General features: G+C 33.4%; 1 protein-coding gene and 1 pseudogene across 1 annotated transcript in view; one reads left to right on the forward strand and one right to left on the reverse strand.

Annotated features, from left to right (window-relative positions):
• Mdga2 (MAM domain containing glycosylphosphatidylinositol anchor 2) overlaps window positions 1-14,054 on the reverse strand; it is a 744,628-nt gene that overhangs the window by 5,603 nt on the left and 724,971 nt on the right. Inside the window, exon 15 of the mRNA XM_021202038.1 lies at window positions 8,801-8,931. Coding sequence (XP_021057697.1) covers window positions 8,801-8,931 — 131 coding nt within the window. The remainder of the gene's footprint in view (window positions 1-8,800; window positions 8,932-14,054) is intronic.
• Window positions 5,990-7,232, forward strand: LOC110324602 (annotated as a pseudogene).

The raw sequence follows: 14,054 nt of genomic DNA on the forward strand, positions 1-14,054 counted from the left end.
TCTCTCTCTCTCTCTCTCTCTCTCACACACACACACACACACACACAACATACACATATGTATATTCCTATATAGAAACTGCTTAGTATGCATGTTAGCTAGCTGTATGTTTCTTTTTCAGGTCCATTTGGCTTTGGACAACCTACTTGTGTGATCTTCCATAGAGAAGACCACCACTTCTGCCTGCTTCCAGCTTTCTCAGTTGCCTGTAGGTCAGGTCTTTGTAGGGTTGATGCTTTGTAGGCTTTTCCCTGACTACTTTGGCATGTCCAATGTCTAGTTGCTTGGTTTTAGTTTCTGTGATAGTTTGCTATTGAGACTATATAGAGTACATTTGAACTGCTTGCTTCTCCATTTATTACACTATACTGTTTATGCACTTAATTTTAACTGCAAATTAAAATGCATAGGTCATAGTAGATTTATTGATGGCATTAAGACCAAGGTCTTGGGGATGGATTTATTCTGTAGTAAAATAGAGATTACAAAAAAAATGTTTCGGTGTTCTATCCAAAGAATATGTCATAATTGGCATTTCAAACTTTTATAAAAAATATGTCTTTGGTAGCAACTTTCAAGTATGAAATCAAGAGAAAGTCACGGAACATTGAATTTTATGTTTTCCAGTGTGGATGATTTGAATGCACTGCAAATTACATTCACTTTGAGAAGATTCTCTGTTTCAAAAACTGAATTCTGTAGCACGTTTGTGAAGTTTCATTATTATTCTGACTACTATTTCAACATAGTGTTAAAAATGTTTATTACTGTGCACTTTTGCAGTGGGTTTGGTTTAATGGATTCGAAGGAGTTAATAGCATGTGGATATAAGGAAAAGGTGTTGAGTTTGGTTTTCCTAAGGGATAAAATTATGGAAAACTTATTGTTCCTGCACGACCAGGTTGGCATTCTTTAAAATATTTCCTTCGATGGAAAAGCTTACTTTAAAATTTAAATGTTTTAATATAGTCTCCACAGAATGCAAATAAATAAAGATGTAACAAACACTTCATAAAAAAAAATTTAACGTTAGGACTGTAGAGATGACTTAAAGATTAAGAGCCCTTGCTGCTCTTGCAGATGAGCAGGGTTCAATTCCCAACAACCACATGGCAGCTCTCGACTATCCATTTCCCCATTTCCAAAGGATCTGAGGCCTTCTTTTGGCCTTGCTGACAGAAGGCATGTACTCGGTGCACAGTCATACATGCAGTCAAAACACCCTACATAAATATTTTTAAATGAAAAGTAATAACTCTTGGTGAATAACTTCAGATGGAATTTTCAAACTATATGGGTTTCTACCTTAAAATTACACCAAGCACACACACTTGCTTCAAGTAATAGACTCACAGTTTCTGACAAACAGAGCTATTTTAATCATATGCAGCTGACTCGATAGAGGCAGATAGATTAAACCATCGTGTTCAGTTGTCATGCCTCACTAAGCAGAGAAGATTTGTGTGTAGAGTTAATGAATCCAAATAGTCAAAGGATCAAATAATACAATATCTTCAGATATTGACTTCACTGTTCAGGGAAGCGTTTGCAAATGTTCACAAGTATTTTCTTTCTGACAAGAGGCAGATAACTTCAGGCTGTTAGCAGTTAGAAAAATGTTGACGTTTAACAATGCAATTTGAGAAATGATTATAAATATCATTGACGAAAAACATGATTCTAAAAAATTTATTTATAGCTTTTAGAGTTAATAATGATATTTATCTGATTGGTTCAACAAATTAGCTGAACCATACTCAGCCATTAAACAAGATATGGGAAGTGATACAATCCACTAGAGAGGGTAGTCTTAGAATCTTCCCTTGAGAAACTATTCAATATTAACTGTGAGTATAACTTGACAAGGTTCCAGTTCAAGTTGCTAGATGTCAAGTCTCAAAGGCTTCTAATTTGAAATAACAACCTAAGATTTAAATTTCAGTGAAAGACAGAGAAATGTAGTGCATTGTGAGCTACAAAGGGGAGTTATTTATGAAAGAATAATTGAATCTTATGTTTTTCTATATATATATGTATATGCATATTTATTTTACTATATATACATGTATATGTATATGAGTGCCTCATATATGTATGCAGGTTCCCATGGAAACTGGAAGCATTGAATCCCCTAGAGCGGAGTTATAGGTGGTTATGAATTGCCTGATGTGTAAGAGGAATTCAACTAGGGTCTTCTCCAAGAGCAGTATGCAGTCATAACTGAAGAGCTATCTCTGCATTCCTTTAAAACATTTTAAATGGTGAGCTCATGATATATGTAACATTGCCCTGGAAGTTGATCTGCCATGTCAGATTTCGAACTGCATGAGACTATGACTTTTGTGATCAAGATCACTTCCAGGTCATTTTTATTATTAGACTCTAGTGATGTTGAGAAGAATATGCTCATTAGTTAGTAATAACTACTTATATTTAAATTTCTTTTAAACATATTCCAAATATTTAAATAAGGATGTGAGTGTAAAAGATCTTTAATTGCTTTTAGCAAAATAATGAACTTCAAATAGTATTGTTTTATAATGTCTTTTTATAGATGATTCCTGGGGGAAAGTTAGGCTATATTATGAACAAAGTATAGTATTAACAAGAAAAGTTAGATATTTTCCTTGTTACATAGTATATAAATTATAGAAGATTTTTACATAGTTAATAGTATATTGACTTTGTATTTTGGTAACTTTTGCTCTTATCCTTTAACATCTAGCAAAATCTAATCTATTATTCTTTTGTTTGTTTGTTTGTTTGTTTGTTTGTTTCGAAACAGGGTTTCTCTATGTAGCCCTGGCTGTCCTGGAACTAACTCTGTAGACCAGGCTGGCCTCGAACTTAGAAATCCACCTGCCTCTGCCTCCCAAGTGCTGGGACTAAAGGCGTGCGCCACCACCGCCCGGCTAAAATCTATTATTCTTACAAACATTGATGATGCTAAATTAATTCTATAAAATGCCCACAAAGAAATTTCAATATAATAAAACTTTTATTTTGAGCCACAATATAATATTATTTTAACCAAGAAAATTCATTGACAATGCTCAATAGTCCTGGGAAATGTAAAAATTTAGATAAGTTTTATATAAACATACTTAAAAGTTCAATTAATAAAACTACATAAATCTTAGTGAAAGAGGAATTCAAATCACTCACACCCAGTTTACTGTTGCAAAAGAAAAGTGAATATCATGCTTTCTACTTGACTAAAAAATATTTTCAGATGTTATATATCTAGTTTCGAATGACATTATCATTGCTTACACCTTAATTCATATGACAATATACTAGTATATATTAATGTTACATGCTTTTTGGTAGGCATGCCATAACTAAGTATTTTAAAAATCTTGCTAATGTATAAATTATTTTAGAGTTAAAAATTCTTAACTTGAAATAATTCTAAGTATCAATACAGAAAATAAAACAAATTAAAAGGGAATATTATGCCAGGACATGAGTTTTCTTGCACAGTTAAGATCTATGAGATTATAAGATGAAATAAACAGTTAACAGATCTAGAAAATTTAAAAACAGAAATTTCATAACTAAAAAAAATCTCCTCATCATGATTTCTTACTGGTAATTTAGATAAAATTGCACTGATCTAAAATCTTTTCTTTTTGTTTTTTTGTGGCATCCAACTGAAACAAACTAATTGAAGTCAGATAATTTTTCCCCATTTGAAAAAACAAATTACGGGATAACATAAGCTAAACAATGGGGTTTAGGGCACAGAGCATCCTACCATGGTGTAAAGATGATGATGATAATAAAAACCAACAGATATCCATGAGAAATAGAAATCAAGTCATCCTATGTTTGCCCTGAATAGAGTTTTCAGGTCATTGTAAACAGAACCAGTTTGAAACCTGAAAGAAAATTTGACTCTGAAGAGACTAAATTGAGAACCCACGTAGACAGTGGCAGTTTAAAAAAATATTATAAGTGAATGGCCCTTAAAGCATGCCATAAAGTTTTGCTTCGCTTAACCATGTCTAGATTTGATACATTTGTTCATCAAGTTATGCTGATAAGGTTAATAACATATTTGGTGATGTAATTTTTAAGCATACAGCTTTGTGCTTAGTATTTTAGGTTTCTTTAAAGCACAATAGGAAGAAACATTATGGTAAATGTGAACAAGCACAAAAGCAATACTAGAGAGGAAGCAAAGGAGACAGCAGGAGAGAGAGAAAGAGGTCTAGTGGGGAGGTGGGGAGGAGAGAAAGAGGAAAGGAAAAAGGTGAGAAAATGTGGCTTTCTTTAATAAATATTACCTCCTTAAAATATATAGACTGTTTCTCACTAACTCAAACACATCATTGTAAAGGTTTCACACAACTTACAAAGTTTTACAGATACCTAGCATCTATTAAGTAAAAATTCATGTCTTCTACCCAAATTACTAGATTTTCAAATGAAAACTAAATAATGATTCATAAAGGGATGAAGAATCGATCTATTACAACCAACCAAGACTGATATAAATGTGTATGAGCAGATAGTGACCCCAAACAGTTAATTATGGTTTGGTTTTATCTGCTTAAGTCATTAGCAAGAGAAATAAAATAGTTTGTATAAAGAGTAACATTGAATTTATAGAGCTGTACTGTGCAGTTAGTTGCTAAGATGAAAATTTCACTGAAGGAGAGGAAATTCAGAGTAGACATTCCCACACAAATGATCAGTAGATAAAAAGGTAAAGTATAAGCTAATTAAAACCAAAATCAAAATTTTGAAATTTTCAGAACTCTCAAAGGATAAAATGGGGGAACGAAGAAATAGGAAGAAAGTAGCTACCTCCAATTTTTATACCACAAAGGACCCACAAGCCCAGGAAGTTCAGGAAATCACCAAGTACACAGAAAGAGGAGAACACATATGAGCATATGAAAGCATATCTGAATCTAAGTTCTTCAAACCATCAATAAGGAGAAAAATCTTAATGCCGAGAAGGAAGATTGCATAATAGACAGAAGAAGAAGTGTGTGTGCAGTCAGAGAACCACACTTGGAAACAACGGAGAGACAGGAGAAGGACACTTGAAAGTTCTAAAAGAAAAACTACTGAGCTATGCCAAGAGGAAATGATTTTTTTTTTTTTTTTTTTTTGGAAAGATGAGGGTGAACAAATCAATTTTTTAAAGCACAGAAGGTGAAAAGAATCCATCCTCAACAGACCTACACTTCAAGAAATGTCAAATGAAGTCCTTCAGGCTAATCAACACAGATAGCAGACGCAAGTAGGGACTTCCCAGTGCAATAAATCTATGGAAAAGTCCAAGAAGCATAAGGAATGGAAAGTACATTGAGAACCAATTAAACCAACCAGCTTTGGTTCCTATATCAGAACAAACAGAGCTGAGGACAGCAGAGAGAATTTCTCTAAGGCTTACTTACATAAACAACTATGAATAAAGTTTGATTAATTTTAACATTCCTGAATATCTTTGTATTGTTCATATGCTGTGTATCTTATGCAAATACCTGCAGCTACAGAAACACATTTTCGTCAGCAGTGGACCTGTTTCTTTTTAAAATTTAAATGAACCCTTTATTTCTGATAACAATAGATTCTTACATTCCTTCTTTTAATGAACAGATGTGAGAAATCAGTCCAGTGGACTGAGATTGGCCAACTTAGAAGAAATGGGACTTGACTATGGAAACCCCAGACCTGTTGCTCTGTCTCCCATTTACCCACCTTATGTTCCAGGGGGCAACTGCTTTCTAGAATTTCCTTACTGGCTCTAGCATAGTGAACTATGTTTTCTTGCAAAAACATTATCAAATAAGCAACATGCATACTTCCCTTAATGTGAAAAACTGACAGAAGAGAAGGCGTGTTTCAGTAAATCTTATTATAATTTAAAAATTTCCTGCAGTCAATTCAATTAATTTTAAATACTTAATGTGTTTTACTTAATTTCCCAGTATTCTCATGTAAATGTTTTGCCCCTTCTGTGTAGAATCACACCATGGTAGCTTTGACCCTGTACATACACCCTGAAAACAGGCAGGCTTTAGCTGCTCAGTACAGTGGGGCCCAGGCCCCTATGCTCTCTGCACTAACCCATTTCCATGTTGGTCAAGCCAACTGAACCCTGGAATTTCAAAGAAAACTTTCTGCTAGGAGGGTTCCGGCATTTGAGGGTGACAGCAGATTCTGTGTGTTTGAGAGTAATGATATTCCCCAGTATGTAAGCCACAAGGAGCTTCCAGGATGGACTCAAGAGGCAGGAGCTCAGGCGGGGTCTGGATGAGCTATGCTGACAGTGCTGTAATTTCTCTGACAGCAGCTGAGTGTTCCCACCATGGACATCATGCATAACAAAACAGGCCACTGAAAATGCCAAAGTACAAGGGAGGTAAGGCTGTTGGGCTCTCTCTTGAAGACTAGGAATTTTCAATAATTTTCAAGTCAGTGACAATGGCTGATATCACAGTGGTCAGCACTCTGCTGTGGTTCTATAAATACATCTTAGAGCCTTCTTTCCCCAGGCCTTCCCTAGTACCAAAGACTGGTTCCTCACCTGCGTTAATCAGACCCATTTCAGGGCTGAAGCTGTGTGAAAAAGATTGCCTAGTTTGATGTTGAGAAGTTTGCCTTATGCCTGTCTAAAAAGGACACACCAAGGAAAGAAAAGGATTCACAGGATGAGAAAGAGAAGCCTGAGGGTGAGTGGAAAGAGGACAAAAAAGGCAGCTACCTCAGCTCCTAAGAGGGAGATGGATTAACATGAGAAAGCACTGGCAGCTGAACTCAAGGCCAAGGGTCCCTCAGCTCACCTGCCCAATAATGCCTTTGGCTGGATGAGTTCAAGCATAATTACACCAACGAGGACACACACTCTCTGTGTGTCATTGCCATATTTGAAAGCATTTTGGTAAAAGGATGACTGGTCCCTGTGGTAGGAAGAATTCCTTTCTAGTGTCACCCTCTTTGGAACCAACAACAGGATCTCTGTTTCTGGCATCTGGACATTCTAAGACCAAATGCCCTCCTCTCTGCGGAGTCCAGACTGGCTGGTGGATTAAGAGCCATCTACATGATGGAAACTGGATCCTGGTAGTGAGGATATTCAGACTCTGGTTAGAGAGTTCTTTTCCTGGAAGAAGACCTTGGAGGATAAAGGCAAAGACTTCATTCAAAACAAGATCTTCGAGAGAACATGTCTTGTTGTCGCCAAGCTGCCTGTACCCAGCCTTCCATGCAGATGAGGGTAAAGGAAACTGAACATTGAAAAAAAAAATTTCAATAGTGGATACTATATCCCCTATAAAATATAACTCCTATATCTTTGACTTCACTAAAACCTAAGCTCGTCAATTACCTTCTACAGATTACAAAGAAATTTATTCATTTTGTTTGGTTAGATTTTTCCTGTAAGAGAATTTTATAAACTATATTAAAAAAGGACATTCTACTAGCAATGTACTGGTTGTGTGATTTGAGTTTGTCAATTTTCTCTTTTCTTTTCTTTCTTCTCTCTCCTTTCTTTCACACACACATACACACACACACTCTCTTACACTTTAATATTACTTGTACTTCAAGTTCTGCCTTCCTAAGTTAAGGTATTTCAGTTTTTACCACTGTATTATCCTTCATAGATGTAAAACGTTTCTGTACTTTCATAGTCATATGATTCCTTGTGGCCTTACTTAATTTCTTATCCTCTAATCTTGCAAAAAAAAAATGTTCATTTTATTAACTTGGTTAGCTTTAGAAGACAATCTTTCAAACAGTCATGCAATTATGCAATGAAAAATGTTGCATAATTAAATCAGTCTGATTATCTGTACCCTTAAAAGTAATCCATGAGACACATTTATGATATCACTAAGTGGATATGAGTACTTTCAAATAAGGATAAAGCTATAGACTATATTACATGTGATTAGATTTTAAAATTTTTTATTATTTTAAACAAATAAATATAGTTTGGTGTATGTTGGCTGGCAGTTAATGAAAGCACAGTTATGCACACATATACATTCATATACATATGTCAGGTATAGTTATTTAAATCACTAAATCCATGCTTCTAACTTTATTGAAATAGCTTATAGATATACCACCTTTTATAAGGATTATTAAAATTTTCCATTTCAACTAAAAATCTTAAGTCATTAATTTTTTGATATCTTTATAAATGCCTTTTTGGTTTTGAACTGAAGTCTAACTTCAATTTATAGAAAGAAAAGTAATTTGTTTAAACATCCTAACTTTGATTAAAATAATAGATGACTGAAGTACAAAACATGTTTCAAATGCCATCTAAAATTATCCAACAAATTAGAGTACTAATGCCCATTTTAGTGAAAAATCTCTATTATTAGCTATAGAAAATAAAATACATGCAAATGATTCTATAGAAATAGTTTTCTATGCAAATACCTTGAGGGTTTTTTGTTTTGTTTTGTTTTGTTTTGTTTTTTCCCTGAGATAGGTTTTCTCTGTGTAGTTCTAGACTTCCTAGAGTATGCTTTGTAGACCAGGATAGCCTCAAACTCAGAGATAAGTATACCTCTACTTCCCAAATTCCAGGATTGAAAGCATGTGTCACTATGTTAGGCAACAACTCATCTTCTGATAGATTATTATTCTATATGATGGATGCTGATACAGATGCATTTGTCTTCATAAAATAGCTATTCAAAATGAGGATACTTTTATTTGTCTTATGCAGAATTCTAGTATTAATATTTTACTTATTGTTTCTTTAAGATGTGCATTTAATGCAGCATTCATTACACATCGATCTATGAGAAAAGTTTTTTCTTACCTGAAATGAAGTAATTGGATATATATTAACATGAGCTTCATTCCACCGCTGTCCTTTGTTCCCACTCGAAGACCATAGAGGATTCTCTATCGTTGTCTGCCCTTTCAAGCGTAGATATACATTTAAAACACCTGAAATAACAATGGGAGTCCATGTTTTATGTTTGTGTCTGCTTCAAGTTTGTTTCTCTTTGGTCAAACATTTATGAGCATCTAAAATTAAGTCTTGCAGAACAATCTAGTGTCTTTTGCTCTACTCCAATTTGTTATCTTACTATCATGCTGTGATCCAAAGATAACCACATTATATTTCCTAGAACCTGTAAATGATACCTTATATTTCCAGAATGACTTTGTTGTGGAGATTAAGGTTTCTGAGGTAGATAGGCTGGTCTATATTATCTCAATGGGTTCTAAATGCAGACACACTTATTATATGAACCAATGGCAAAAGGCATTCTGATTCAGGGAGGAAGATAGGCTTTGTGAAGGATGTTTTCTGCTTTTAAGGATAGAGGAGGGATTTACATAGAATGCAAGGCAGAAGAAGAAAAAGAATAGATTTTTCTCAAAATCCATCAGAAGTATACTGTTATCTTAATTGTAGCACCTCAATATTTTAATATTTATTCTGTATTCTGTTTCCCAGAACTAGAAGAGAATGCACCTATCCCACCTCAAGCCCAATTTGTTGTCATTTGCTATTTGTTACAATAGCTTTAGAGAGCCAATGCAGCATTTACTCCCACACTAACCAGTCCACACACTATCTGACCTTCATTTTGACTTGTACCATCATTTAGTATCTTTCTTAAAAAAAAAAAAATCACATTTTTTTCATCTAAATCTCATTTTCCTTCTGAAAGAAGTATTGAACATAAATAGAGATATCTTTTTTTCATCATTTAATACATCTTTTAAATTTTTGTCTTGTACACAGAAAATAAAAAGCAATGATGATAATAGTTTTGATAGAATATAATGCATCTTAGGCTCTACTCAACAGCTCTATAAAGTACTTACTATAAATATTCCACTTTACAAATGAGAATGTTATAGGAGTTAAACAATTTTCCCTATGTAATGTAATGAAAAAAGAACAAAGGCAGGATTTGAACGCAAACCCTAAATATTATGTCCTAAATGAGGATGCTATCAATATTTTAAGAGATAATTTAAAAAATCTATTGCATTGAAATATTATATTTTGTTATTATGTTGGACAAAGATCATGTCATAAGAATACTTTTTATTGCTAATAGATGAGAATACTTTCGTTTTAATGTTTATTCCTTTAGGTATATAGATGAAGATAATGTATCTGTATTTATTCATTAAACTACATGGATTTTTATTGTGCTATGTTTCTTACTTTTTCACACTCTATTTCAAGTTTTTCTGTATCTTCTCTTTAATTGTAGTGGATACTTACAAATTTCTACACACAAATATCTTCTCCCACAGTATTTAATATCTGTGGTATGAAATGTTCTTCTTTTATCTCTAGAAACACCACCCATTACCCAGACATTATATTCTACATGCCACATTCCTTAACAGCTTCCCTGTTCTTCCCATTTCTGTTTAGCTTCTCCTTTGCTGTCATATACTGTTCCAACACTCATCTTTTTTTTGTTTCCTAAAATTCATATTTTGTGAATATTAATAAAAGTTGTAAATGTATTTAAAGTTAGTGAACCCTTTTCAACAGATACACTTCCCTGTAGCCTCTTCCCGTGTCCTTCTCACTCTCCCACCCTCCCTTTTACTTTCTCTCCCTCTCTATCATCATATTCTTTATCATTTTGACTGCATTATAAAGCAATCCTATAGATTTTTATAAATATCTTTTAGTACATTTTTTAATATGGAATCAGGATGTAGTATTTTGATAAATCTTAAAATTATACTGATCTTGTTACCATATGGGTAAATGGATTGGCTTAAGATTAAGAATGATACTTTGTTTTACATATGATGACTATAATTATGACTAATAAGTAGTGAAGGTTATATATCTGTCAAAATTTGTTTGAGATTATAACTCACTTTAGTGAAATACATAATTATTTTTATTAATAAATGTTGCATATTGGATCTGAAATGCCTCACAATAGATTTTGTGACAAATCCTTGGTTTTTCAGTGAAATTTTCAGAACTACGCATTTTGGGAAGTGAATTGATCATGAGAATTTTGACTTAATATGTGAATAGATTCGTATTTGATGTAATGATTGGAGGATGAAGAAAGAGACTAAGAGATGGAGTTGGCATGGAAGGAGTGAGTCACTCTGGGCTGCTTCAGAAAGATGCATCTCGTCCCAGCCCCTTCACCTCCATCTCTCTGTGAATCCTGGCTACCATGAGATGAGTAGATTTCCTCCAGCCTGCCCCTCTGTCACCTTAATACTTTACTGTAGGACTTCAAGAATGATGTCAACTGACACTAGACTGAAAATTTGTAACAGGAGCCAAAATAACTATTTCCTCTTCTGAGTCATTTATTTTAGGTGATTTGTATCACACACACACACACACACACACACACACACACAAACCCCGATTTACAATGTTATTATTATATGGCATTGTCTCAGAGTTTAGTAGCTACTTGTTAGTGAATATATCTTGTAACCATGTTTATAATTTCTTAATTAAGAAAAATGTTAACATGTAGATTAAATTCACACTAGTTACCTATTTTATGACATTAAAAGATATTTTATATGAAAGATTGCTTATATCTGAAGAATACAGAGCTAAATAATCTCACAGAGTAAAATGAGATTTAGAATAAACAAGATGAGTTGTACTAAATTGTAACCAGCTTATATTTTAAAAGTGAAATATTTATTTTATAAGAAAAAATCCTATCATATTTTTGAAACACAGCCTCCACCTGTGATAAAATTTAAACACTTTAGTATGTGGGTGCTAACAATCATTTTATTATCTCCAAATAACATGAATTTTTTCTTAGCCTCTTATTCTGAGATGATAACAAAAGCTCATGAATAAACAAATGACTTGTAAACTTGCCCCCTAGCATTTCTCATTTTAGTCCCTAAAACAGAATCTGCTATCAAAAACTATTTAACTCTATTCCAGATCATCTTGATCAACAAAATTAGAACTCATGGTACAGAATAAACCTCCTTTGGAGAAATTAGAGTCAACAGCACTGATTCAGCACATTGTTAAGTCTGCATGGTAAAAATTCTAATGTACATATGATGGATTGTGTTAATACCCTTTACAAGTAGTTTTAAATCCCCAGAGAGATGGATTATGCTTGAGTAGGCACCAGATGACAGAATGTATGAGTTTAGCCATCTCCAAGGAACTTATAATGTTATGTAGTTCTATGATAAAAGCTGGAGTTAGCTAAGAAAACCATTGATTTCTCTTGCTTGGCTCCCAGTAGTCAGAGGCTAAATGACCTTAGTTGTTTTATATTGTAAATAATGACTAACATTTGGGCTCACACTTTTGTAATATCCATCCTTCAAATTTACTATTACTTAATTTAAAGTATTTTATAAAGCCTAATTTTCATAAACATTATTCACCATCACTATTACGTAGTGATCACACTTTGTCTCACACAATTGTTTCCTGATTATTTATCTATAAAATGTATTAGTCATTTTAGAATATGATTTAATGATACATGCTAAAATGTACATCCACCTTTACCATAGCTACTTGAAATTGAGACATTTTCATGAATTAATTTGTAATTCGGTTTATTCTAAGGTCTGGATGTTAGTTGCATGTAAATAGCATTTTTATTATAATCAGTAACATAGTCTCATTAATTGAAGTTTCACATTCTATGAAAAGATAATAATGCCCCCAAATTATCTGACTTTAGGCAAGATCTATGTGTATTGATAGATAATTGTTAGTACCATTTGTTTTATGTACACATACAAAGTGAGGAATTAGAAAGTCATTATTTTCTGCTTGAATAGAAATGGTTGCATTGATTCTCTTTTTCAACATGTAATTGCAACAATATCTTAACCCAAAAAGTCAGTTCAATTTCTCCCATTATCACAATGCTTCTGATATCCAACTGAATTTATCCAGCAAAATTTGCGATGGCGGCACCTACTCAAGCTTTCTGCTTGTAGGATACTTCAGGTCCCGTATTTGCATCTTTTGGCTCTTCAGCTTCAATTCTTTCTCCTAAAAGTCTGTTCTGTATTCTAGCACCTTAGCTTCTTCTGAGTCTCAAATCCGCCTGCCTTTGCTTTCTGCTCTCTTCTACTGACTTCTATCAAAGTGTGCTGTTCTTTCCATCATCACAAAGAACGTTTTGTGTTAATATTGTTGTCTTAGTGTTTCTTTATTGTTCACCCACAGTATAGGCCTGTTATACATTTTGTTGAATATACTTTCTCTTGTTTAGTAAGTTATTATGTTACATCCATGAAAAACCATTTGATTTATAGGAAACATTGACAACAATTCTCTGTAGTCTCCTATAAAACTCTAAACAGGGCTAGGCACCTACCTCATGCAATTAGTTCTGATGAATTAGATAAATGAATCAAAGACCTATGGGTAAAAAAGCATCAATATTAAGTCTACTTTCAATAAAGTGAGTTTACCTGTTTGTTATATTAGGTGAAATGTAAAAACATTTTTGCTATTGTTTTATTTTGCTTTGGTGTTTTGTTTTTACCATTACATCCATTGATGAAATAGCATTATCTACTTTCACTCACATAATTAAATTGATTTAAATATAATGGCTTCTACTAAGCACAGTCTAAGAGCTTCCCATCAGAGTGTAGTAGATATGTGAATATTAGCAGTGCACATTGTATACATGTATAAAATGTCATAACAGACTCCTTTATTTTGTATAATTAATATATACTTTATCAGTTTTTAATTACATAGGAAGAAAATAATTTCAGATATTGTGATTCTAAAGCAAGTACTAAAAAACTAAATGTGTGTGAGGTTATTCACAGTGTTTTATCAGAATGCCTGTGATAATTGTTTCTAATATTTGACCATAGGAAGTAATAAATCATAGCAATCATAAGTCACATTAGAGGCGAACAGAAAGCAAAGGTTAGCAGATACGGGACTCAGAAGAAGCTAAGATGTGAGAATACAGAGCAGTCTTTCAGGAGAAAGTGTACAAGCTGAAGAGTCTAGGTATCTATTCACGCCTCTCTGCCAAATATTTATCATTTAAGAAGGCAGTTTACTGGATGAATATCACCATTATTTTATC

This window comes from Mus pahari, chromosome 7 (assembly GCF_900095145.1).
Source record: "Mus pahari chromosome 7, PAHARI_EIJ_v1.1, whole genome shotgun sequence".
Taxonomy (NCBI): Eukaryota; Metazoa; Chordata; class Mammalia; order Rodentia; family Muridae; genus Mus; species Mus pahari.